Source organism: Danio aesculapii, chromosome 22, assembly GCF_903798145.1.
Source record: "Danio aesculapii chromosome 22, fDanAes4.1, whole genome shotgun sequence".
Classification (NCBI taxonomy): Eukaryota; Metazoa; Chordata; class Actinopteri; order Cypriniformes; family Danionidae; genus Danio; species Danio aesculapii.
Genome location: NC_079456.1, coordinates 9,314,989 through 9,342,537, shown reverse-complemented (window position 1 = coordinate 9,342,537; position 27,549 = coordinate 9,314,989). Strand labels below are relative to the sequence as shown.

Below are 27,549 nucleotides of genomic sequence, written 5' to 3'. Positions count from 1 at the left end.
TCTATTATTGTGCATCTTTTATTTCCAGTTAACACATGCAAACTTGCAAAGCTGTTATGTGCTGACTGACAGTCTAAAGTTGTAAAATGAACCCAAAGCAGAGCTGAATTATTGTATTTGCAAACCTTATGTTTTCCCCCAAAGTAAAGTATGAGGCACAAGAATTAAAATGAAAGCAAGTTTATTTAATAATGTAACAAATAACAATTGAATGCCTATGCAATTGAATAAAAGATATCTTGGATGTCACCTTCACAGCAAAAGAGAGAGACATGTAGTAAATTCTTAGTAATTATTAATATTAATTTAATAATAACATTAAGAGCACATGACATTAAATTAATAACACAAGTCTTGTCTAAGATAAAATACAAATACATTAAAATGGTACAGTTTATTTTTTAAAAGCAGACATTTAAAATTCAGTTTACACTAAAACATCCCCACACATACTGTATAGTCTAAAAATTTGACTAAGAAAGCATATAAAGGAATTGAAAACCTAAACTTGGTTGTCAAGGTTTGTCCCTGCTTTTTGCTCATTTTAAGATTGAAATGAATCACAACCTTTATACATAAAAACACCAAATAATAAAACAGAAAAATACATTATTTTGACGCTTTAAACTTATTTTTGAAGTAATTTGGTTCTATTTGCACCTAAATTTGAAAATGGATTTGTCATGTCTTTATATTTTCTTTTATTTTACTAAAGTACATGTCATTTTACTAGAGTTTCTGTCATTGCTGTTGTATCTGGGTTGGACAATGAAACCGAAACGCCTGGTTTTAGAGAACTAACTCATTAGTATTTTGTAGGGCCTCCTTTTGCAGCCTATACAGCATCAATTCTTTGAAATGATACAAGTCCTGCGCAGTGGCTGAGCCATTCTTTTCTTAGAATAGTGGCTAGGACTCTACGTGATACTGCTGGAGGAAAACGTTCCCTGACTCGCTCCTCCAAAACACCCCAAAGTGGCTCAATAATATTCAGATCTGGTGACTGTGCAAGCCGATGTTCAACTTCACTTTCATGTTCATCAAACTACTCAGTCACCAGTCTTGCTGTGTGTACTGGTGCACTATCATCCTGATACGCAGTGCCGCCTTCAGGATTCAATGTTTGAACCACTGGGTGCATGTGGTTCTCCAGTATGGTTCGGTCGTCCTTGGCAGTATCCACCCATCTATCACACATGCTATGATATTGCAGCCCAAACCATCACTCATCCACCCCCTTGCTTCACTCTGAGCATGCAACAGTTTCGGTTGGTACGCTCCTTTGGGGCTTCTCCACATCGTAACTCTAATGAATGTGGGAAACACTGTGAAGGTGGTCTCATCAGAGAACAATACATGTTTCACATTGTCCACGGCCCAAGATTGTCACTGCTGGCACCATTGAAACTGATGCGCATCAGCCATGTATATTGACCCTGTCGAGCTCCCGGTGAACAGTTTTGGTGGAAACAGGAGAGTTGAGGTGCACATTTAATTCTGCAGTGAGTTGGGCAGCTGTTCTTTTATGTGTTTTGGATACAATCTGGGTTAACACCCAGACAACACTTTCAGACAGCTTTTTCTTTCTCTTTTCTCTTGGTATAGTGACATTCACCTGGATATTGTGGCTCTTGACAATCACAAAGGCTTGCTGCCTTGGTCACAGATGTGCCAGCTAGGCATACGTCAACAGTTTGTTTTCTTTTGAAATCTGATATGTCACACATAATGTTGTGTGCATTGCAATATTTGAAGCAAAACTGTGCTGTTACTCTGCTAATTAAACCTTCACAATCTGCTCTTACTGGTGGAACGTGCAATCAATGAAGATTGATCACCAGGCTGCTCAAATTTAGCCATGAAACCTTCAGCTCTAAAATGACCAGTGTTTCAGTTTCATTGCCCCACCTCAGTATGTTCACTGTTGTACAAATAGAAATAAATAAAAATTCTCAACATAAAGGATCATGGATGCCTGAAGTGCACCCTTCAAAATCCGTCATATAGAAGGGCCCTTTAAAGTGGCCAGTTCTAGGCAATTCAGTTTGGAACGACACTTCAATATGGAAGTTATTTTTGTTTTCACTTTGAAGTGCCCTTCAGAGGGTGAAATATTGCATTTGGAATGCACCAAATATTTTAGCACTAGTTTGGTCCAGATTGGACAAAAAGTCTAGGACTAGTTCACAAAGCAGTTTTTGCAAAAATGGCAAAAGAGCAGAAAATAATGACAATAAAATTTGAGATATTTTTATTGTTGTTTGTTTGGCTTGATTCACAGATTCTAATCAGTTGAGATAATTAAGTCAGTGACGAATGGTTCCCAATTTATGATGTTTTATAATTACATTTTTTTTTTTTGGTTAAGCTACACACTTAAAAAACCCATAACAAAATAAAATAATTGTAAAATATTAATATGAAACAAACTGGTTTCTAACAAAAAGTTTTAATATTTACTGCACTTCAACATTAGTCATTTGGTTAGTCTTTTACGTCAAGGGTTAAGGTTACCTCAAGTGGTATCAAGAAAAATAATCTGTAAACTGTGAATGAGTTCGCTATATGATGTTTACCCCAATGCCTGGAATCATTCAAGAACATCTACAGTTGAATAGGGCTGCTGTCTGCTTGTTTTTGCACATGCCTCTTCTTTTGAAGACTTCTGGATCTGAACTCGTAAACTAGTATAGCCACTGCTGCCACGCCCACCACAGCAGTCAGAGCCAAAAGGATCACAGCGCCACTAGGGAGGCCATCTTCTGAGGGATGAAGTGTTAAACTGTTAGCAGTGTTAAAATCTTTGATTATTATTTTTTTTGTAGAATTTACTCCAACTAACTAGAAAAAAATTACAAATAAATTTGATTTAAATAAAGAATACACTCTCTGGCCTGATCAACTTTGATGAGGGTTAACAAAAGAAGGTACAATGAGACCAAGAAGCGGGTAAAAAGCAATTTTTCTGCTCAAAGGATCACATTTATTCCCCAAATATAGTATGTACATTAAGGGTATAGTTAGATTAAGCAGATTTAAATGAAGGGAAAGCTGGGAGAAGTTTATTTGTGTAGATGATTAGAAGTTTAATTTTAAATTTTAAGTGACTAACTGAGTGACAAGACCGGCCATGTTTGGTCTACACTGCTGAAGCGGTCAGAGCTGTTGGTTTTACATTATGTTAATCCATAATTTTCTTCTAAACTTTAAAAGTGGCTGTTTAACTGGAAGATTAATGGGGTAAATATTCTAGTAATATAAACAGTTTGTATATTATGTGAATAAAGCACATCATCTAGTTATATTTAAAAGGTATTATTATTGCCATCTCCATAGACTTCAGTATGTATTTTAGAAACCTTAGATGTTATGTTTCGCTAGTAGTTACTTGTATTTAAATGTATGAAACCTAAAATTAATGTTATTTGTTTGTAAACACTGATAAATTGCAATTTTTTGACTTGCATCGTGCATCTGTGTATATGTCTCAGTGCATGTTGTCAGATTTGAATTGAGAAATTGATGCTGTGCGCTCTAAACGTCCTAATCACACCAGTGTGATTGCACTGGGTTCCATTCGGAAGTACTCATCCCTCTGCCCTAATCCCTCCCCAAGATCCCTCTGAAGGGATCAGAGCATAGGGATGAGTTATTTTGAATTAAACACAGTGTATTAGACCAATGATGGACTTCAAGACTTTTACAAAAGACATCGTCATGTATTGCTCAATGGATCATGAAGTGTCCATCAGTTGTATCAATTTAAATGGCCTATCAAATTGGCAAGTTTTAAGCACTACAGTTTGGACTGACGCTTTCATATAGTTTTTACTTCGGAGGATGTGTAAACATGCCCTTAGTGGGTTTGAGTCATTTAGACTTATTCCAACCCTGATTTACAGTATTTAAATGTGAATATATATATCAGACAGGGTGTTCTCACCTTGCACAGTCAGCTTGAATGTGTTGAGTAGCATTTCTGTGTTGGTGTCGAATACGTTATAATCTCCAGAGTCTGTTGTTCTGATGTTGTTAATGGTCAGAGATCCAGTCTGATCCAGCTTCAGTCTGCCTCTGAAACTCCCATCAAGAGCGTCTTCATGCAATGTGATTTTAAACGGACCACTGCTGATCTCAGCTATAAGAATCTTCTGAGGTCCAAACTTCCACTCGATGTCCCTGTTTCTTTGTATTTCTAAAGTGATCGAATCTCCATCCACCACTGACACTGTCTGCACTATAACAGCACCAGACTCACCTGGAGAATAAAAATAATGATAGTTTGATAATATCTTTAAGAAAATGTAACTAATGCACACTTGCCTGAAGTTGACTTTTTCAAAGAACTTCGCTGATTTCAACACCACTGTACAAATGTATAACTTACCAAACAGGTGCAATAGGGTCAAACTGTAGACCATCAAGTGAATCATTTTCTTCAGCAGTTTGAGCATCAGAGCAAATTTATAAAATGGAAGATTTCAGTTGTGAAGCCGGAGATCAGTTGTGGCAAACAGAGAAATGGGCCCTGGCTGAAATAGATATGAAAGTGATGTGTGAAAAAATACCCCTAAGCACCTCCTGTCAAAGTCTTGTCTTATTTAGTCTTAGTGTTTCTGCATATTTCCGTACTAGTGTTATATCAATTTGTCCTAAACAGTCAGAATTTTCCACCATAGCACAAAATTATAGCTGCATCTATCAGTTCATCTTATACCTTATCAAAAAATCCTACAGTGCGCTTCTGCTTTTGTGTTTGTGATGTTCCCGAATATTCTTATTTCATTGCATTGTCCTATCAGTGTGAAATATAAATGTAAAGATAAACATAAAGATACAGCATGATTATACAGTGCAAACTACCTTATTATAACTAGGCAGGAGGATTTTACAGGAAAATAGCTAATCAGGAATGCTGGGGAAAGTTATTTTCGAAAGTAATGCATTGCAATGTTGAGTTAATCCCTAAAAAAGTAAGTAGGTGTGTTACTTAGTTACCTTTTATGTTAATGTGTTACATTACTTTTGAGTTACCTATCCTGATATTTGCTGAGGCTTGATCTCTTTCAGAACTTCAGGGTTTTATGTTCTACTTTTTAAAATAGAGAAGCTCTGCAATTAACAACACACCATATAACCTACACCTTGATTTACCTCCTTTAAAAAAACACATACAAAATATAATTTAGGCTAATGTTATCTTCTGAGAACATACAGACCCCGAAACTACATTACATTCTTCTTTGTTTTATTTTTGCAATTGAAAATACAGGGTAAATACTTTAATTCTACTTTCTAACAACACTTAGGTCCATCTATCCACTGCAAAGTTACTGTAGATCTTAAAAAAAGTTTTTAGAATCATTTTGTTTGATTATTAGGAGTCACATACAATTTTGTTTATTGTATTTCATGTCATTTGAATATTAAATAGACCTAAAATAATATTAAAACACCCATATACTGTATAGAAAAAAAGGTCAGAGAACTGAGCAGTAGAATGTAAATAATGTGTTGGTGAATCAGCTGTCCACTGTAAACAACCCAGTTTTATTAATCACTTATTCTTCAGGACACAAAAAAGTATTAAAAATAAATTTGACATAAAAATAAAATGTTCAGCACCCCTGTAAACATCTGAAATCTTTATTTGACAAATACTGACAAATACAAACCGACTTCATCTGCAGAGAAGACAGCAGCACAAACCAATACACTCAGTTTAAAGTCCCATTTTCTCTGTTCAAGCTAAAGTCTGGCTGACCTGTAGGTTTTTTTATTTTGGTGTCTGTGTCACGTGTAAAATAAGAGTACAGAGATGGATCCAAAATGCAAGTGAGATTTTAATGGTCACAGTGAAAATAAGCCAACAGGGCTACAAAAAGAGGGTGAGGACACTGGAACACTGGGGCAGGAACAGAAGGACGAAACGAAGACCAGCAGTCCCTCTTCTAGTCCTGAGCACAACACAGATACACATAAGCAAACACAACGAACTGACAAAGAGACATAGAAACGTAGCCCAGATATAGGCACAATAATGAACCTCAGCTGGTGATCAATCAAACAGCTATACACACATATATACACACATATATATATATGTGTATATATGTATATGAGTAATATGTATATATATATGTATATGTGTGTATATATATATATATATATATATATATATATATATATATATATATTATATATATATATATATATATATATATATATATATATATATACACACACACACACATATATATATATATATATATATATATATATATATATATATATATATATATATATATACACACATATATATATATATATATATATATATATATATATATATATATACACATACACATACACATACACATATATATATATATACACATACACATACACATATATATACACATATACATATATATATATATATATATATATATATATATATATACATATACATATATATATACACATATACATATATATATATACACTATATATATATATATATACATATATATATATATATATATATATATATATATATATATATATATATGACCTCAGCTGGTGATCAATCAAACAGCTGAGTGCCGTCATAACACGTGACCAAACAAATACACATGGAAAAACAAACAACACAAACCCATGTGACAAAACAGATACTCCGGAAAGCGCACAAACCTGCAACCATGACAGTCTGACTTCTTACCCTGAATGCAGTCAACAGAAAACAGCCGTAGTCATCATCTAACCATATCTGTAGTAAATATACAGCTGACTGGGTGAGTTCTCTATGGGGAGTTGAGTGTAGGGGAAGTAAAGATACCATTCTGAAAATGTAGCCCTATAGACGTTTCTGGAGATCGTGAAATATGTCCCGGGGTGTAAGTTTTTTTTGCAGTTTTTGTTTTCTCGAATCCACGAGAGGCCGCTGTGTATGCTTTTTGAGATCTCCAATTTCTCTCATTTGTGCTATTCGTGTCTGCTTTTCTCGCGTAAACCCACCAGAGGCCGCTGTCAACTGACTGTTTGACTGACTGTTTGACTGACTGACCCACCCTCCTCCTTCCCTAAACCCAACCAACTTTATTGATTTTATTTATCTCCACCGGACTCAAACCTCGTCGTCATGGTCAATTCCTATCTGCGTCTCAAGTCTGCCAACGTACATGGCAAGCTAGGGGACAAACTGGCTACAGCAGGAAAGCAGTCCATACGAAGGTAAGCGCTCAGCTAAGCGTGAAAAGGAATGGCGTCATACCACCCTGCAGCGTTTGTTTAAAAATGAGCCATACGTACCTCTGGCTACATAATTCACGGTCTCCAGAAACATCTATAGGGCTACTTTTCATAATGAGCCTGTGTTGGAAGATACACTACGTGGAGTCATGTGAAAAGGATTTATTAATAACTAAGTAATGCCATGGTTACTAAGTTGAGTGCCCACCAGACCCATTAAAAGACACTCTGCAGATCACATCTGCCACTGAACGCGATAACACATCTCCAAATCCTCAGCCCCATTCGGCTAGACAGTGGCCTCCGCAGCGCCCTCCCACTTCAAGACTGAGCTGTCGTATACTAAAAAAATCCTAGCATATTACTAGGTTCAAAGCATTTTCGACCCCCCCTTGAAAATTCTATTCCCAGATTCTGGTGATATAAGGGGACATTGGAATGTTGCTCCCTTGGTGACGTGCGAAAACACTATTTGCTTGGCAAGCTCCTCACCAAATTTGTATTTATTCTTTTTTATTTGCTTATTTAGCAGGGACAATACACTTGACATTGTTATACAAAGACAACCGATGTTGCGTACATTTGGCATATAGCATAAAGCTAAATCTAGTTATATTTAAAAGGTATTATTATTGCCATCTCCATAGACATCAGTGTGTATTTTAGAAACCTTAGATGTTATGTTTTGCTAGTAGTTATTTGTAACATAAAGCAGCCCTCATTCCTGGTTGTAACTGATTCAGCTATGTGTAACAGACTCTATGTGTATGGTCTATGTGACTCTATGTGTCTAGACGCTATGTGTAACAGCTACTGTGGCGCCTTCCACGCGTTTCCCCATAATGTTTTTAACATAATGCTGCCGTTTCTGACCTGAGAGTGAATGTCTCAGTTGCTGTCGTAACCCTCGTTCCCTGAAGAAAGGCCTGTTTTCTTACTCTTCAGAGTGATTGGTCATCTGCCGCTTCCTCATAATGTTTTCAACATAATGTCTTCATTACCTCCTTCGGGTAACAAGGGTTATGAAAGTAACCACGTTTTTCTGTCTTCGCCTGTTATGACCATCCTTTGCTTAAATCAAGCTGCATTTGGAAATTTTACTACTTTTGTTCACACTCATCATAACAGGTAGTGTTTTAAAAAGAATTTTTAAAAATATATTTTTTGTCTCTTTTTCTTTTTCATAAAACAATTGTATTTGTCTTGCTTAAAGGTCATATATCAACTGAACTTCTGTATGAATGTGATATGCTTTGCATACTAATGAAGCATTTTTTGCAGAAGTAGATGGAGCTGATGGAGATGCACAGGCCTGATTGGCTAAAACTTAAGCTTTGCAGCTAAACTTCCTGTCAGCAGAAATAAGTTAAAACTGAACACAGAATATGTGCAGTTGAAAAAAGCTTAGAATTTTAATGGTGTTCAGAGAATTCATAGAAAAAGAGGATGCGTGTATGGGTGTGGCCAATAGAGGACTGGAGAATGATTGACAAGTGAAGAATTCCACTAAACTCCACCTGTTAATATCAGCTGCCACAAGTTGAAGTCAGGAAATGAAAACTACGGAGCACCCAATAAAAACTCACGCCAACACGAGAAGAACATGCAAACTCCACACAAAAATGCCAACTGAGCCAGCCGAGGCTTGAACCAGCGACCTTCTTGCTGTGAGGCGATCATGCTACCCGCTGCAACACTGGACTATCATTTCATAAATAATTGTAAATATGGTATTTTTCTAGGCAAGTAGTGTAATATTTATGAGCAAATTTATAAATAAAAAACAAAGAGTTATAAATAAAATAATGATAAAATAAAGGAAAACTATAATACATGCAAACATAAAAAAATAAATAAATAAAGGCACAGCCTGAAAAATGTTCATTGTCAAAGGTTTTTTTTATTAATTTCAAGAAACTGTATAATACAACTTATAATACAGTAAAAGAGAACAGTGCTTTTACACAATATTTACATTAGATACACAAGATAAAGAGCAAAACTAATTTAAAGAAATAATGTAATAAAAAATAAATATTCAAGTAGCATGAAAATATGAGTCATATTTACTCAAGAAAGAGCACATTTCTTATTTTCAATTAATCTAAGTGCTTTAATTAAAATGTTCTATTTCACATAGGAAGTCTATAAAGATTGGACTTTTTAAAGGAAACTCTATTTGTGAAAGTAAAATTTCCCAGCAAGTATAAAAAAGTTCACATTGGCTTTTAATGACTTGTTTTTGTTTTCAGAAAACTATTAATATTAACCTTGGAACAGCAATATAAACTTAAATCATTCCAAAACAATGACGATGCACAGGATGAAAAAAAAAACAAGTGACAAATGTCTTCACACACATTCTTTCAAAAGGTGCATATATCAGTATAATGTATATAATATTTGGATAAAAGTGCATTACATGGGTAAAATGTGTGCTTTGTGGGTGTCAACTAATGCGCAAAAGGTGCAATGTAGTCACACCGCTATGATAGTCTCATTAAGCTTTTTTGACTCCTACACCCTTCATCTTAATATCATAGACATACAGGTTTCTGCTGTTCTGACATCAGCTACATATCTGAAAGAATGGGAGAAGAAGTTCCTCTTAAAAAAGGGTTTTGAGACTCTTCATGCATGTTTTTTTTACACACGATTATGCCCTCGAACTGTTGTATAAACGCAATATCACACTCGTAGCAGTGCGAGGTGGCTGTATATAGCCACTGGTGTGCCAATATACAGCCATACACCAGTGTGCTGATATACAGCCACATCACACTGCTACTTGTGTGATGCTTATATATATATATATATATATATATATATATATACAGCTGAAGTCGAATTATTAGCCCTCCTTTGAATTTTATTTCATTTTTAAATATTTCCCACATTATGTTTAACAGAGCAAGGTCATTTTCACAGTATGTCTGATAATATTTTTGAAAACCATTTTAAGGTCAAAATTATTAGCCACTTTAAGCTATTTTTTTCACTATTCTACAGTACAAAATGTCATTATACAATAACTTGCCTAATTACCCTAACCTGCCTAATTAACCTAATTAACCTAGTTAAGCCTTTAAATGTCACTTTAAGCTGTATAGAAGTGTCTTGAAAAATATCTAGTCAAATATTATTTACTGTCATCATGGCAAAGATAAAATAAATCAGTTATTAGAAATGAGTTATTAAAACTATTATGTTTAGAAACGTGCTGAAAAAAATCTGCTCTCCATTAAATAGAAATTGGGGGAAAAAATAAACTAGGGGCTAATAATGCTGACTTCAACTGTACAGTATATATCCATTCATTCATTCATTTTCTTTTCGGCTTAGCCCCTTTATTAATCTGGGGTCGCCACAGTGGAAAGAACCACCAACTTATCCAACATATGTTTGAGGCAGCTGATGTCCTTCCAGCTGCAACCCATCACAGGGAAACATCTATACATTTACATTTACATTTACATTTACATTTAGTCATTTAGCAGACGCTTTTATCCAAAGCGACTTACAAATGAGGACAAGGAAGCAATTTACACAACTATAAGAGCAGCAGTGAACAAGCGCTATAGACAAGTTTCAGGCGTGTAAAAGTCTAAGAAGCAAAAACATTAGTAGAATTTTTTTTTTTTTTTTTTTTTTTTTTTTTTTTTTTAATAGAGAGAGAGAGAGAGAGAGAGAGAGAGAGAGAGAGAGAGAGAGAGAGAGAGAGAAAGAGGGCTCAGTTAGTGGTATAGCCAGAGAGGCAATTGCAGATTAGGAGGAAAAGTGGAGACTAAACAGTTGCGTTTTTAGTCGTTTCTTGAAGACAGCAAGTGACTCGGCTGTTCTGATGTAGTTAGGGAGTTCATTCCACCAACTGGGCAGATTGAATGTGAGAGTTCGGGAAAGTGATTTCTTCCCTCTTTGGGATGGAACAACGAGGCGACGTTCATTCACAGAACGCAAGTTTCTGGAGGGCACATATATCTGCAGGAGTGAGAGCAGATACGAAGGAGCACAGCTAGAGGTCACTTTGTAAGCAAACATCAGAGCTTTGAATTTGATGCGGGCAGCAACTGGAAGCCAGTGCAAACGGGTGAGTAGCGGAGTGACATGTGCTCTTTTGGGTTCATCAAAGACCACTCGTGCTGCTGCGTTCTGAAGCAGCTGAAGAGGTTTGATAGAACTAGCTGGTAGCCCGGCTAGCAGCGAGTTGCAATAGTCCAGTTTGGAGAGGACAAGAGCTTGAACAATGAGTTGAGCTGTATGTTCAGATAGGAAGGGTCGGACCTTTCTGATGTTGTAGAGTGCGAATCTGCAAGATCGGGCAGTTCTAGAAATGTGGTCAGAGAAGTTCAGTTGGTCATCAATCGTAACTCCAAGGCTTTTTACCATTTTGGATGCAGTGATGGTTGCTCCATCCATCTGGATTGAAAAGTTATGGTGAAGGGTCGGGTTGGCAGAGACTTCAAGCATTTCCGTTTTCATGAGGTTAAGCTGGAGATGATGATCTTGCATCCAGAGTGAAATGTCTGACAGGCAGGCTGAAATGCGAGCTGGAACCGAGGGATCATCAGGGTGGAAAGAGAGGTATAGCTGGGTGTCATCAGCATAGCAGTGGTAGGAAAAACCATGTTTCTGGATGACTGTTCCTAAAGATGCCGTGTAGATAGAGAAGAGAAGTGGTCCAAGCACAGAGCCCTGAGGTACCCCAGTGTATAGATGCTGTAGGTTGGACACCTCTCCCCTCCACGACACCCTGAATGACCTGTCCGAGAGGTAGGAACTGAACCATTGAATAACAGTGCCTGTGACGCCCAGTGACTCAAGCGTAGATAGCAGGATCTGGTGGTTTACAGTGTCAAAAGCAGCTGATAAATCCAGCAAGATGAGGACAGATGATTTAGAGTCTGCTTTAGCCAGTCTGAGGTCCTCCACGACCGAGAGCAGGGCAGTCTCAGTTGAGTGGCCTTTCTTAAAACCAGATTGCTTGTTGTCCATGAGGTTGTTTTGAGTAAGAAAGTCTAGGACTTGATTGAACACTACTTTCTCCAAAATCTTGGCCATGAATGGAAGCAGGGATACCGGTCGGTAGTTTTCAAGTAGCGTTTGATCCAGGTTGGGTTTCTTTAGCAGAGGGGTTACCCTAGCCTGCTTAAATGAAGTAGGGAATAGACCAGAGTCAAGAGATGTGTTAATTATGTGAGTCAGTGTTGGTATGACTGCAGGAGAAATGGCTTGCAGGAGATGAGAGGGAATGGGATCTAGCGGACAGGTGGTTGCATGGCTTGATAGCACGAGATTGGACACCTCAGACTCAGAGAGCTGGGAGAAAGAGGTGAGCGTGTGTGGTGTTGGTGGTGTATCTTGCGTGTTTGTTGTAGGTGCAGCAAATTGAGCACTGATTTTTGCAGTTTTGGTATAAAGAATGTAGCAAAGTCATCAGTAGTGAGTGTGGAGGATGCGGGTGGAGGAGGAGGGTGAAGGAGGGATGAAAATGTTTTAAAAAGCAAGCGAGGATTGGTGGCACTGTTGACTTTCTGACGGAAGTATGTCTGCTTTGCAGAAGTAACCTCAGTCGAGAAAGAAGACAGAAGAGTTTGGTATGTTATGAGCTGTTCAGGATTTTTTGTTTTTCGCCAGCTTCTCTCAGCAGCCCGAAGTTTTGAGCGATGCTCACGGAGAACATCAGAGAGCCAGGGTGCAGGAGGACTGGCTCGGGTTGGTCTGGATGTCAGAGGGCATAGTCTGTCTAGACATGATGTTAGCGTGGAGCAGAGTGTATCAGTTGCACTGTTCGTATAAAGTGCAGAGAGTTTGCAAGATGGAGGAAGAGAGTTAGAAACAATGGTGGATAGTCTGTTGGGTGAGAGAGAGCGTAGGTTTCTGCGAAAGGCAACTAGAGTAGGAGTGTGTGGCGGCTCAGGAGTAATGTGGATGTTGAGAGAGAGAAGGAAATGATCCGATGTTTGTAGTGGAGTTACTAGTGTTTGGTCAGCGAGGCATTGTCGAGTGTAAATAAGGTCTAGTTGATTACCTGAATTGTGAGTAGCAGAAGTAGGTGCTCTTTTGAGGTCGAAAGATGCAAGCAGAGTCTGGAAGTCAGCAGCTTGAGGTCTTTCTATGTGGATGTTGAAGTCACCTAGCACCAACAAGGGAGTGTCATAATCAGAAAAAGATGAGAGAAGAACATCCAGTTCATCCAAGAAGTGACCTAATGTACCCGGTGGGCGGTAGATGACAACCACATTTATGCGAAAGGGGTGGATAATGGTGACTGCATGGAATTCAAAAGAGCTGATTTTTGGCAGGGACGGTCTCTGAGTGAATTTCCATTCCTTGGAAATCAGTAGTCCAGTCCCACCCCCTCTCCCTGTCTGACGAGGGGTGTGGGAAAGAGAGAAATTAGTAGAAAGAGCTGCATGTGTAGCAGTGTCCTCCGGTCTCAGCCAGGTTTCAGTTAGAGCCATGAGACTAAAGTCAGAATGAGTGGCTATGGAGGTAATAAAATCTGCTTTGTTAACAGCAGATTGACAATTCCAGAGGCCCACAGAGAGAGAGAGTTGTGAAATAGAGGATACATGAATTGATCGAAGGTTGTGAGGGTTGCGCCTGCAGCGTACCTCCCGTGCTCTGCGAGTATTAGTAACAACAGGAATTAGTAAACACATAATAAAGTGCAAGCAAAACAATAATGAGTGCAGAGAAAAGGGAAAAAAAATAAAGTAAGAAGTACTCAAGTGCTTTGTCGGTGTCTTTGCTCGGTGGAGTCGCACAGGTAGAGTCGATGGTCTTTACCCTCGCCGGTCTTCACACGAGGCTGCCGCGACCGCTGCCGCGGTGAGACTAGTCGCTTATATACACCCCGAGCGCTTTGCTGATTGAGCTCAGGTGGACACGCCTCGAGAGTAAAAACACCCGAAACTGCGGCCGCGGGGGCGCGCGAAAAAACCTCCGGCTCTGCACGCAAGCTCTTACAGTAAACAAAAGGAAACAGTGGCTAAAACTTGCTAGTACTAAACACAGATAGCTGAAAAACAATTTTAAATGTCCAACAACCAATACACAACCAGCTGAAACAAGTCTAACTGTTCTCTAACCAAACACTAAACACAGATAGCTGAAAACAATTTTAAATGTCCAACAACCAATACACAACCAGCTGAAACAAGTCTAAGCGTTCTCTAACCAAACACAGCAACTGAAAACAGGTCTAAATGTACTTACTCGGTGTTGCTCTCGATGCTACAGTGCTTCTCCTCATGCTACACACTCATTCACACACAAATACACTATACGGACGGTTTAGCTTACCCAATTCACCTATACCACATGTTTTTGGACTTGTGGGGAAACTGGAGCACCCTGAAGAAACCCACACAAACATGGGGATATATATATATATATATATATATATATATATATATATATATATATATATATATATATATATATATATACAGTTGAAGTCAGAATTATTAGCCCCCCTTTGAATTTCTTTTTCTTTTTTAAATATTTCCAGAGCAAATATTTAACAGAGCAAGGAAATTTTCACAGTATGTCTGATAATATTTTTTCTTCTGGAGAAAGTCTTATTTGTTTTATTTCAGCTAAAATAAATGCAGTTTTAAACTTTTAAAAAGCCATTTTAAGGTCAAAATTATTAGCTTCTTTAAGCTATATTTTTTTTTTCGATAGTCTACAGAACAAACCATCGTTATACAATAACTTATAAAAACAATAACTCCACACTTCTGCACTTTTATAAATCATGCATCTCTAAAATTTTCATTTTCACCAGAAAGGCCTTAGTAAATAATTGTACTTTTCTTTTATGTCATTTTTTTTGTGATTGTGTGTGTGTGTGCGTGCGTGCGTGCGTGCGTGTGTGTGTGTGCACATGTTTTATAATTTCACTCCTGTATATGCCTATATGCTTTAGCCTACTTTTTATTATTTAGATATTGATAATTCTTTCACAAGGTTTTTTGTCACTTGACTGATTGATTGTCCCATTTATGTTTTACCTCTTATATTAAACAATAATCAAAGGGGATTTTGTTAAAATCAGTTTCTCTGAAATGCCTAATTTTGTTATTGCTTTTCTTAGACATGAATCTATTCTGGACTTATTTTCCCCCATAAAAGCAAACGACAGCGGGCATAGACACGCATGAACCAACTCAGAAACCCCCGATTTTTCCCATTTGTCCAGTCATCCCCGAAAGTAAATGTCAGCTGTTGCGTGCTTTTTTTTCCCTCGGCGCATGCTCTGTATCCACAGACCAGCCCGAAAGAAGATGGCGTGGAGGGGCATGTCTTACTACAAATTAGATTAGCATATTTTGCGGGATACTAGCTTTTTTTCTGAGTCGTAGTTGCTGTCAGGTTTAGTAGCTTTAGTAACTTGTGGATACTTACTCGAGACGTTAACTTTTTTGAACGGTTCAGCCTATTTTTGTGGGAGGGACAAAAGTTTTGCGTTGTAGTCATTGACTGTAAAAAGTTGCGATGAACTCAAGTTTATAATTTAACTTCTTATATTTTGTCTTTAAGTTAATTTATTGAGTCTTTTCTTAAATCTCCAGGTTTGTTGCTGTCAGAGCGTGCTATGTGGCTCAGGAAAAACTTTTAAACTATTATTAGAAATCAGTTTCAGCTGCAATCGGCAACAATATGAAGATCGTTTTAAAGATCATTCTGTTTCTACTACCGACATGCGGTAAGTGTGTGATTTATCTTCATTTAGGCCTTCTTTCGCTTTCACTTTTATTTGTGTCAGTTATCAGCAATGTGTCATCTCATGATTTCATGAAGCTTGTTGGTGTGACCTCCTTTATAAAGTACAAGGAGTATAAAATACAATATAAGTGGATTAATTTAGTTAATTTAATGAGTAATTATTTTTAACATCTGGTTCGATACCTTGGAGCACACATTTTTATAAAATGCATTTTTCATGAAAATTGTCACTGGTGTTACTTTTCAAACCACTGAAGATCACTGTGTTTCTCACTGGTGATTCATTTGTGTCACCAGTATTACTGTTTTTTTTCTCCCTTCACATCAATTAAAATGTAATACTTTACTAACATGTAAACATGTAATCACATCAGTTAAACATAATAATTTAAGATATGATTTTACCTCTATTGAATTCTGCCATGCTCATGATATATGATTTAAAATATTGCATCATTATATATAGATGTTTTTCAAATATTTTCATTGGTATGGCAAATGTATTCTGGCAAATGTTTTGCAGAAATTAATCTATATTTTGAAGAATGTTGGTAACTAAATTGTTCTGGAGCAGCAGAAAATGGTCAAAAACTAATATGTTTAAAGCGTTTTTTGTTGTTGTTTGTTTTGCATGGCAATGTGTGGCATTTGTAATCTACATTTTGGTATAAAAATTGTATGTTGAATCGAAATGTATTTATATAAAGCTGTTTTTTTTTGTAAATGTCTACTTCAAAAAATTTGCATTTGACAATTGTTTTTTTTTTAATCTTGCTATTTCTAATAATTTTGTTAAAACACTATTGGAAAGAAGTTGACGGCTTTCAAGACATTAAAAAGGAGGTTAACTGATGATTAAACGGAAAACAAACATGCAGCCGCAGACTCTCACAGATGAATGTCAAGTAAACAGAAACCAAAACCAAAAATTCAGTTCAATATGTTTATAAGACAAGACAAAATGTGTCCTACTAACATAGTGTTTCAATCACGGATTCTTGTTTGTTCTGCAGGTGTGTTTAGTGCTGAAAGGAATGTGTCAATGTCAGTAATAGGGGGACAGTCTGCGACTCTTACTGTGGACCTTAACACTACTGATATAAAGGAAATCAATCGACTGATATGGAGGTTTTTAAAAAATGGAAATAAACTAATCGCTAAAATCAGTGGAAATGGAATCACCTATCCTCCCAATGGCACTGAGATATTCAGAGGCAGACTGAAGCTGGACAATCAGACCGGATCTCTGACCATCATGAACATTAAAACCTCAGATGCTGGACTTTATAAAGCAGAGATCAACAGTAATAATTTGAATTTAATTTTTTTCTTCAAAGTTACAGTCAATGGTAAGGATAAATTTATTTAATTGTTTTGCTTTGTTAAACAAAATTAAACAAAACTTCAACCAGTGAATTTTAATTATACTGTGTTCAACACTCTTACAGAGATGAATTTATAAACCAATACACTATCTGCCATATTGTAAAGGCTAAAGCTTGTTTGTTAACACTTGAGAGAGGTAAATGTACATTTCCAACTGCACTCCAAGTACACACACATACATGTATATGTGTGTATATATATATATATATATATATATATATATGTATATATGTATGTATGTATGTATGTATGTATGTATGTATGTATGTATGTATGTATGTATGTATGTATGTATGTATGTATGTATGTATGTATATGTATTTTATCCATCCATCCATCTATAATGTGTGCGTGTATGTATGTGTGTTTGTGTGTGTGTATGTATGTGTGTATATATATATATATATATATATATATATATATATATATATATATATATATATATATATATATATATATATATATGATCAAGGAAAACGTTGTGTGTGTGTATATAAATATATATATATATATACACACACATATGACGTTTTCCTTGATCATTTCCAGCTTTATCTCCAGGTGCTGTGGCAGGAATATCTGTTGTCGTTCTTCTGCTGGTGTTTGCAGGAACAGCTGCTTTTGTGTATTACCATCACCACAAATTACCTGATATAAGACGTAAGTATTACAGTCAAGACAACAGGAGATAAATGAATGATGTGGTTACAGGACAGTTTGAATGTAATTTGTTCCATATGTAGATAATAGTTATGATGTTGAGATTCATGTTTACATTTTACTTATATTTAATATTTCATCCATTATGTTCAATATTTTATCAAATCAAATATTTTCTGATCCTGAAAAAGTAAGTATTAAAATATGTTATGTAAAATATGAAGCTTCGTTGGGCTACAGCAGAGGTGTCACATTGAAGAATTCATAGTCAGTATAAACTATTTTCAACACCAGCTCTGTTAAAATTGGTTTTGAGCAGTAATAACTGAAGTCTGTGATTGTTCAGTGTTGACCTGCATTATATTTACATTTGCTTGGTTTGTGTATATTTGATCAGTCTGACTTGCATCTTTTTTTGTTTGTGCCACTGTATGGGGTTTTATTCATCTTCTTAACTGTTACAGTCACCTCTGGTCTTGTCCTGTATGGCACTAGAGTGCATTCTGGTTGTGTTTCCTGACTGCATTTCCCATTTACCACTGCACCCATTACAGTCTGATCATCTCCAGCTGTTCCCTGTTTGCATATTTGTTTTTGCTTTTTAATATATTCATATTTAATAAGTCCATATGAAACCGCTTTCACACTGGATGCGAAAAGTACTGCGATAGGAGATATATTTATTTTTAGGATGTGTGCCACGCAATGGTGGTTTGTTGTTGTTGCACCGACCAATGCACAAGAACACCAGAGTGCATGGTTAACTAGCACATGGTTGGCAGTCAAAGTTGAAAATAATCATATACCACTCTGTGGATATTCCACTTTTTTACACATATACTTATCAATGCATGAGCGTTATATGCTCACTGGAAAAGCAAAACCCGTTCAAATGACACGCTGACAGGACATAAATAAATTCTTACAACATTCCTTTATTTTGTTTATTAAAATAATTACTTATTACAAAGTGGTTTTGGGCAAAGTGGATCCAGAACTTTGGGTTTCTGACCTTAAATTTTGGTGCATGCCTAGTTTTCTTTGTTGAATTTGGTTGGTTTCACTGCTTTGGCAGCTTATTGTGCTTATAGTTTTTGCATGTTTTCTTGTTTGACCTGGTGATTCCTTGTGTTTTTGTTACGCTGGAATACATTATTATTATTATTATTATTATTATTATTATTGCAGGAACATACTTCAAGGCAGAGTTTTCTCTGACATTAACAACACTGCATGTTTGGTTTTCAGATGAAATCAGTAAAGCAGGAGAAAGAGAGTGTCTGCATCTCTACAAACTAGTCAGTTCATATACCTGTAGCATTATTGGTTATTAGTTTAAGTTCAACTATATTTTATCAAATACTAAATAAGATTAATAATATCCACATTTCACCATGTTTATGTGCTGCTGTGACAGATGGAGAGAAGATAGTGTCTGTGAAGGAGAGAGAATCTGTCACTCTAAAGCCTGATGCTGTAATTCAGAGAGATGATCGGATACTGTGGACGTTTGGACCGCAAGAGACTCGTATTGCTGAAGTCAGTGGACATACCAGAGAGATTTTCACAGGTGATGGTGCTGATGGGAGATTCAGAGACAGACTGATGCTGGACTCTATGACTGGATCTGTAACAATAACAAACACAGCAAGCGAACATGTTGGAGTCTATAAACTGAAGATCATCAGCAGCACAGGGACCTCATACCAAACATTCATTCTTACTCTCACACGTGAGTATCTCAAGTCTTTGAATGAAAGTCAGTGATGAAATCTCAGAAGTAAAGATAAGGTGCCGGTTCAATGATGGGGGTTAAACAAACTCAGGATATGATTACTAAGTTTACTAAACCGAACCACACCAGTGCAAACAGGCTTTGTTTGTAACCTAACCCTGGTTATCAACTGTCTCTCAACTGTTAACTCAGACTTTGATCAGGATTTCATGAGTGCATGCACATGAAGGCGGGACATTAGCAGCAAACAGCCAATCACATGCCTTGAAAAAGTTGATGATGTGACAACAAAAGTGATTACTGTTAACATACTTTTGACAGCTCAGTTCATAGGCAAAGATTAAACGGTTTTAAAATATGTATATTTAACATTCATCCATTTAATGTTACCATTCTATTTCAGCAACCAAAGTGTCCCTGCCTGGGTCAAATTGACCCTATTTTTATTGGTTTTGATGATGCCAATGTCTGACCCCGCTCTACACATCAAATCTACCTCTAAAGTGAACTACTTTTCCCATCATGTACTGCACTCACACACCAGTTGCAGATCACTTCTTGATTACACACACAGCCGAGGCTCGTCATTACTGATTACTGGGACTACACACAAACACACACTCACTCACTTCTACTCATCCATGGCTGAGTCTTGTTTCCATAGCGTTTTCCTGTATTATCTTTCCATTGTCTGATCTTTGTTTGTTTACTGTTACTTGTTCTCCTGCCTTGACCTCTTCACTTGCGACTGATTACTCTTTTGGATTTCCTTTATACTACCATTTGCTATTGTACTAACCTTGCCTGCCTGGCAACCTGAATCATAAAATGAATGTATTATATTTCTCCGTAGTTGTGAGATTGAGATTGTATTTCTTTCCATTTTTAAATGACATTTGTCTTTTTGTTAATTTTTTTTTCTTATTCTAGTATCACTGACCTGTAAGGAATGATTTTTTTTTTTTTTAACTACCACAAAACTCATTTATTCAACTCATTGTTTTTGTTCAGTCCTGATAAAGAGCATCTGAATGACATTTCTTTTGTATTTCTCTGTTTCTATGTGCTTCTGTCACAAATGAAGAGGATGTGATGTCAGTGACAGAGGGAAGTTCTGTCACTTTAAACCCTGACACAGAAATACAGAAAAGCGATCTGATCCTGTGGATGTTTGGAGATGAAGACAGTCTCATTGCTCAATTGCAAAAGACCAGAAAGACCAGAGACACATTCGACGGTCCTGATGCGAGATTTAAAAAAAAACTGAAACTCGACAAGAAGACTGGATCTCTGACTATCACAAACATCAAAATCAATCACACAGGACTGTACAAACTACAGATCAGTAACAGCAGCAGGGCAACCACAAGCAAGAACTTCAAAGTGCTGGTAAACTGTGAGTATTTCTGTGATGGTGTTTAGTGTAGAATAAATGTTCCCTTCTGGCTTTGTTTGGCATCATTTTCACAGAGAAAGCGCTTAAATATTTCATATGACATATTATTTTGTAAATTGTTTTCTAATAAGCTTCATCACCTTAATAATTAACTTGCATTCGTTTTTTTTCTCTTTGCAAAGTGATTGACGATCTAATTTCTTTCTTCTGCACTTTTGCAACAAAGTCATCAAAGTGTCAGTGACAGAGGGAGATGCTGTCACGCTAAAGGTTAATGATAAAATTGGTAAAAAAGATCCGATACAGTGGCTGTACGAAGAAGAAAACACTCTTATAGCTGAAATTAAGGAAGGGAGCAGGGAGATCCTTACACATGATACAACTGATGGGAGATTCAAAGACAGACTGACTTTGGATGGCAAGACTAGATCTCTGACCATCAAGAACACCAGACCTGAACACACTGGACTTTATACACTACTGATCAACGGCAGCAAAGGGGCATCGGACAAACGGTTCATCGTTATTGTCAAGGGTGAGTCTGTGATTTAGCTCAAACTACGTCATGTTCAGACTTCATCTCTGGATGCACTCAGCATATGCATCAAAAATGGACATACGTGTCCTCCCACCCCCAGATGGCAGTATTTAAATTTTACAAAAAGAGAACATGGAGTTACAAAAATATACATGGAATACTAGGCCTACAAACAGCTAGACCAACCCTCCATTACAATACTACAGTAGATTGGTACAGTGATATAGTGAAACATATATATACTTGCAGTATAATGTGGAGCAGTATATAGTACTGGTAAGTCTCGCCCATCCGTAAAACCCCACTGGACCTCTAGATTGAAACATTGTCAATTTCAACGGTTTTTCAATTATTTTCTCACATTCACTTGCATTGACGGTTTTTCAATCTTGAGGTCCAGTGGGGTTTTATGCATGGGCGGGACGTACCAGCTATATAGTATGTCATAATTGCTGTCATCATGTACATACTATAATGTCAAAAAAGGTATTTACCCGGGACAAAACCCGGGATTACGGTGGACACTACTGATGTTTGGTTGTACTCTTTGTCCAGCCTCCCTCATTCTCATACCATGGACAAGAACATGGTCAATCACAGTAGCTCTGATTTTATCAGATATTACTGTTTCTTGTCTTCGCTGACCACCTCGACCTCCTCTCACACAAACTCTTCCTCTGAGATTTCTATCCATTGTACGGCCACACAAACCAGTGCTCTCTGAACTAGCTTCCTATATGTTCCCTCACATCATTAGCCACAAGTGTGATCCGTTTTGAGTTGTTGTACTCAAGTGGTGACACCTGTGCTTTAATTGTGTTCGACTTTTGTCACCTGTGCTCACCAATATGCAGCACTGGTGCATAAAGCTGCGGTCACACTAGAGTTTGAGCTTGCGAAATTCTGTCATGCGGCGCTGCGAAAAGAGGCGGGATTAAACAAGACGATTAGACCTTGAAAAAAGCAAGCGATTGCTCATTGTTTTTAATTTCTGTCCAGAGAGGTCCTGTTTTGATCCTCGATTGGTCTTGAATCATGACCTTGCGTTTCCGGTCTGACGCATTCGCGTGCGTATGAACGGAAGTCTATGGGGGGAAAACTCCAGTGTGACCGCAGCTTTACAATAAAAATGTGTCTAAACAGGTGAAGAGTGGTTTTGCCAAAATAGTGATTGATTCAATTAGTGGGTTCGGGCAACTTGGCATTTGGTTCAGACAATAGGGTTTAGTGCTTTAGCAATTGAGAAACTTTATTACCTCCAGTCTTTTAGTCAACATTTAGTTTTTTTACATTTTGAGTTTTTGACTTGATCTAATTTCAACCATTTTTGTTTCTAAGCGAGTATGATATTAGGAAAGCAGGGAAAAAACACCACTCTGAATGTTAACGCTGAATTACAAAGAGATGATCTGATCCTGTGGATGTTTGGAGACGAAGACAACCTCATAGCTCAAGTGAACGGAGAAACCACAGAGACCACATTTACTGAAGCCGACGAGAGATTCAGAGACAAACTGCTGCTGGACAAGAAGACTGGATCTCTGACCGTCAGAAACATCACAAGCCAACATTCCGGAGCTTATAAACTACACATCGTCAGCAGCAGGAGGACCTTTTACAGGAGATTCAGAGTTTTTGTGTGTGGTGAGTGCTCCAGTTTAACTGACTTTACTATGAGAATAAAAAATTTGTTCAAATTGACTTGTATAGCAGCTTACATGATACAAATCACTTAAAAGGATGGATTTGGACTGTGGGAGAAACCAGAGCACCCAACTGGAACATGCAAACCCCACACTGAAACCAGTGATTTTTTTTTTTTTTTTTCTGTGAGGCAACAAGTCCTATCCACTGAGCTGCCAGTCTTGTTGCTTCATATTACTAAATAGTGACTGCCGCTTTCTAAGCAGTGCTTCATGAAGCTTCACAACATTTACAAATCTTTTGTTTTGAATCAGTGTTTCGGAGTGCATATCATACTGGCTAGGTTACATAATTTCAGTAAACATTTTGAAAAATCAATGGTTCTCCATTTGGGGCGACATGTGATACCCTAAAATCCACATGAATCATGAGGGTTCCCTAAGATCACCCCTACTGGTGAATCACTGAATAGAACAAACAATAAGCCTTGACATTTAAAATAAGAATGCAAATTATGAAGACATTTTATGATACTAGATGATAAGCTAAGTGCATTATACAGGGTGAGCCATTTATATAAATACACCTTAATAAAATGGGAATGGTTGGTGATATTAGCGTCCTGTTTGTGGCACATTAGTATATGTGAGGGGGCAAACTTTTCAAGATGGGTGGTGACCATGGTGGCCATATTGAAGTCAGCCATCTTGGATCCAACTTTTGTTTTTTCAATAGGAAGAGGGTCATTTGACACCTCAAACTTATAGGGAATTTCACAAGAAAAACAACAGTGTGCTTTGTTTTACCGTAACGTTATTGTTTCATGAGTTATTTAAAAGTTTCTGACCACTTATAAAATGTGTTCAATGTGCTTCCCATTGTGTTGGATTGTCATTGCAGCCCTCTTCTCCCACTCTTCACGCACAGAAATGCCAGCACAGGCTTCCAGTATCCGTAGTTTCAGGTGCTGCACATCTTGTATCTTTTCAATAAGTTTGGTGTGTCAAATGGCCCTCTTCCTATTGAAAAAAACAAAAGTTGGATCCAAGATGGCCGACTTTAAAATGGCCACCATGGTCACCACCCATCTTGAAAAGTTTGCCTCCCTAATGTGCCACAAACGTTAATATCACCAACCATTCCCATTTTATTAAGGTGTATCTATATAAATGGCTCACCCTGTAGTTTATACTTTTCAATTTTAAGTTTGAAATAATAAGTTTAAAAAAAATAAAACAAATGTTTTGTCTTAAGTTTTTGAAAATACTGGAAAAAAAAAGAGATACTGAAGGACACACATTCCTATGCAAATAGATAGTATAACTTTACTTTTATCTCAGTCTGAGTAACATTCTCTGTTTGTTCTCCAGGTTATTCTGATCCAAACACAGTGTCTGTGATGGCAGGAGAAAGCTTAATTTTGATCACTAATTTTGATGTAGAGCAAGATGAGAAGCTGCAGTGGACATTTGAAGATGAAGATGAAGATGTGATTCTAGCATCTGGAATGAACGGAGACGTCAGTAAGACTTCATACGGGGATGATAAGAGATTCAGAGGCAGACTGGAGCTGCACCATCAAACTGCATCTCTGACCGTGAAAAACACCAGAAGCAGCGACACTGGAGTTTATCAGCTGAGGATCTGCAATGGACGCGGGCAGAACTTTTGCTTGAATGTCAATGTTACAATTTCTGGTGGGTAACTTAACTCTTATTAACTTTAAAATGATACCAAATCCATTTCTGGGTTTTTATAATGTGCTAAAATAAATTTTCTCTGACATATTTGCTCAACTAAAGCCTTGAAATGACAATCTGCATCTTAATGGACCTAAACAGGGCCTGGAAGATCTCACTACATTTGTGACCCTGGGGCTGTATTTATAAAGCTTCTTAAAATCTTAAGTTTGAAAGTGAATTACATGAATTTTCAGCACATAAAAGCAAGTAATCACATTTCTTAAAGCTAATGACTCTTACACTTCCAGATGTTAAAGACTGCTCTGCCAAGTGGTTTGGAGTTGGAAGTAAGTAAGGGTTTGTGTTGGCGCTGTAGAGTAGACAACTGCACAATGCATATTTTTTTTTTCAGTGATCTTTTTTTTTTTTTTTTTTTTTTTTGTAGAAATTTTTTTTTGTGTTGAAATTTAGCATGAAAATACACTTTTTTTTACATTTTAACTCACCCCCCCCCCCCCCCCTCCCCCAAAGCATCCAGATTCTGTTGAACAGGTAAATCTATTATACATGGGCTAAGGCAAAGAAAAACATACTGTATTCCACAAACAAAATTACACATACACATATCAATCAATTAACTAATAGCGTGAGAGGTATTTTTTTGTGCCATTGTATAGTTATGATCCAAAAATTGTATAAACAGATCCCAAATTTTATGGTACTCCTTTAATTTGCCCTTTATACTGTAGGTGATTCTTTCCAGTGCAATGTAATGTGTCAAATCTTTCAGCCAGTGATCAATCGATGGACTTTCTATGTTCTTCCAATAGAGTGCTATCAAACGCCTTGCAATAACAAGACACATATCAATCGTTTTAGCTTTATAACCTGGTAATGACAAACTTACTGGGAATAAACCCAACGCACAAATTTCAGGTGTAACTGGAATTGGTTTTAAAATAATTGAGGAGATTAATGTTACTACGTTTTGCCAGAAAATCTTAATAGCCTCACATTCCCAGATACAATGAAAGAATGTTCCTTTATGTTTTTGGCATTTGAAACATATATCTGGGATGTTTGGGTTAATTTTGTTTAGTTTTTCAGGTGTGATATAGGTGCGCATTGCCCAGTTATATTGGATCATTTTAAATCTAGAATTAATTGACAAGTTCTGGGCTTTAACACATATTTGGCTCCATTCTAAATCTGACAGGTCATATTGTAAATCTGTACACCAAGAATCTTTCTTAGATTCTGACGTTTCTTTAGAGCCATTGACTAATTTGCTATTTTTTCAGTGATCTTGTTAACCGAAGTGATGTGCTGAGACAGTGACACGAGTGGTGTAAGCAAGAGAAAAATCAAAAAACCTTCTGAAACCTCGTATTTTCAGGTGTCCCTGCTTGATTATATCATCACAAATACTAAAAGCTCTTTCCAACGATCTGCTGGAAGGTAAAATACAAAAGTACAGTCTTGTTTCTGTCCATGTTGCTTGAGTGCACCAGATAAATAACAGTTGATTTGTTTTGAATTATTTATATTTGGCTATTTTAGATATTTCTATTCTCAAATGCAGAAATCTACTCAGCGATTGGTTCATCTCTATGTCGTCATCCAAAATTTCATTTGTGGAACAGCAAAGTGTCATGAATCACCTTTAAAACTGATGCTTAAGATTTAGATTTAGGTCACTTAAAGTACATCTGAGGTGCATGATAAATAACTTTTAAGGGCAGCTTTGAGCCAAGAATGTTTTTAGTCTTAAGTCAATTCTTAGCTCTGTTGTTATGAATATTTCACAGAAGCTTGATATATACGGACTCTGGACCGCAAAACAGTCATTAAATGTCTATTGATAAAAAATGGGTTTTATGAATCATCTGAAAGCTGAATAAAATAAGCATCGCGTTGATGTATGGTTTGTTAGAAAATATTTGTCAGAAATTTAAGTAATTGGATTTAATCTGGAAGCTGCAATATTAAGAAAAATCATCTTTAAAGTTGTGCAAATTAAGTTCTTAGCAACGCATGTCACAAACTAGGTTTTAATATATTTATGGTAAGAAATGTACCTTATATCCATGCAACTTCTGGTTTTGTAGTCTGCTGTCATATATTAGCAGTGGTGGATGAAAATTATTAATCAAGATACTTTAATAAAAGTGAAAATTCCCTGACAAAATTGACTCAAGTACAAACAAAAAGGACACAAATGTGATAAAGTTGCTTGTCTCCATTGTCTCTATCAGATGTTCGAAGTGATATTGAATATGTATAACTACAGAATAGATAAAGATCTTCCTTTTTGTCGTTTTTCTTCCAGATGACTCCAGAAACGCACTGACTGAATCAGTAAATATACAGATGCCGCAATCGAGAAATTGAATAATTTGTGAGTTAAACGGACCTTCCTGAAAACCTGTAGACACTTTCAAAGCTTTAGATTTGATACATTGGAAAAAATGCCTTAGTTTTTTGTTGTTGTTGTTTTTGTTTTTAAACATTTGGACAAGAA

The 27,549-nt window shown here is 36.8% G+C and overlaps 2 protein-coding genes across 4 annotated transcripts in view; one reads left to right on the top strand and one right to left on the bottom strand.

Moving 5' to 3' along the window:
• Positions 1–2,465: 2,465 nt before the first annotated feature.
• Positions 2,466–4,501, bottom strand: si:ch73-27e22.7 (Immunoglobulin domain-containing protein). The gene is made up of 3 exons (XM_056448400.1): positions 4,388–4,501; positions 3,944–4,258; positions 2,466–2,762 (listed from the first exon to the last, which is right to left on the bottom strand). The coding sequence occupies exons 1-3, from the start codon at positions 4,452–4,454 to the stop codon at positions 2,605–2,607; spliced, it is 540 nt and encodes a 179-aa protein (XP_056304375.1). The 5' UTR covers positions 4,455–4,501; the 3' UTR covers positions 2,466–2,604.
• Positions 4,502–15,540: 11,039 nt separating this feature from the next.
• The window catches only part of LOC130216499 (uncharacterized), a 12,295-nt gene continuing 286 nt past the window's right edge, over positions 15,541–27,549 (top strand). The window contains exons 1-10 of one of the 3 annotated variants that reach the window (XR_008835809.1): positions 15,541–15,967; positions 17,001–17,336; positions 17,923–18,033; positions 19,451–19,765; positions 20,853–21,164; positions 21,391–21,699; positions 23,041–23,346; positions 24,717–25,043; positions 26,330–26,486; positions 27,358–27,549. The exon at positions 27,358–27,549 is cut by the window's right edge and continues 286 nt beyond it. Coding sequence is in view for 2 of the 3 variants with exons in the window: in XM_056448398.1 (XP_056304373.1) it covers positions 15,922–15,967; positions 17,001–17,336; positions 17,923–18,033; positions 19,451–19,765; positions 20,853–21,164; positions 21,391–21,699; positions 23,041–23,346; positions 24,717–25,043; positions 27,358–27,419 (2,124 nt within the window). In the remaining variant the exon portion in view is untranslated. The remainder of the gene's footprint in view (positions 15,968–17,000; positions 17,337–17,922; positions 18,034–19,450; positions 19,766–20,852; positions 21,165–21,390; positions 21,700–23,040; positions 23,347–24,716; positions 25,044–26,329; positions 26,487–27,357) is intronic. The other 2 variants (XM_056448399.1, XM_056448398.1) reach the window with 2 other exon arrangements.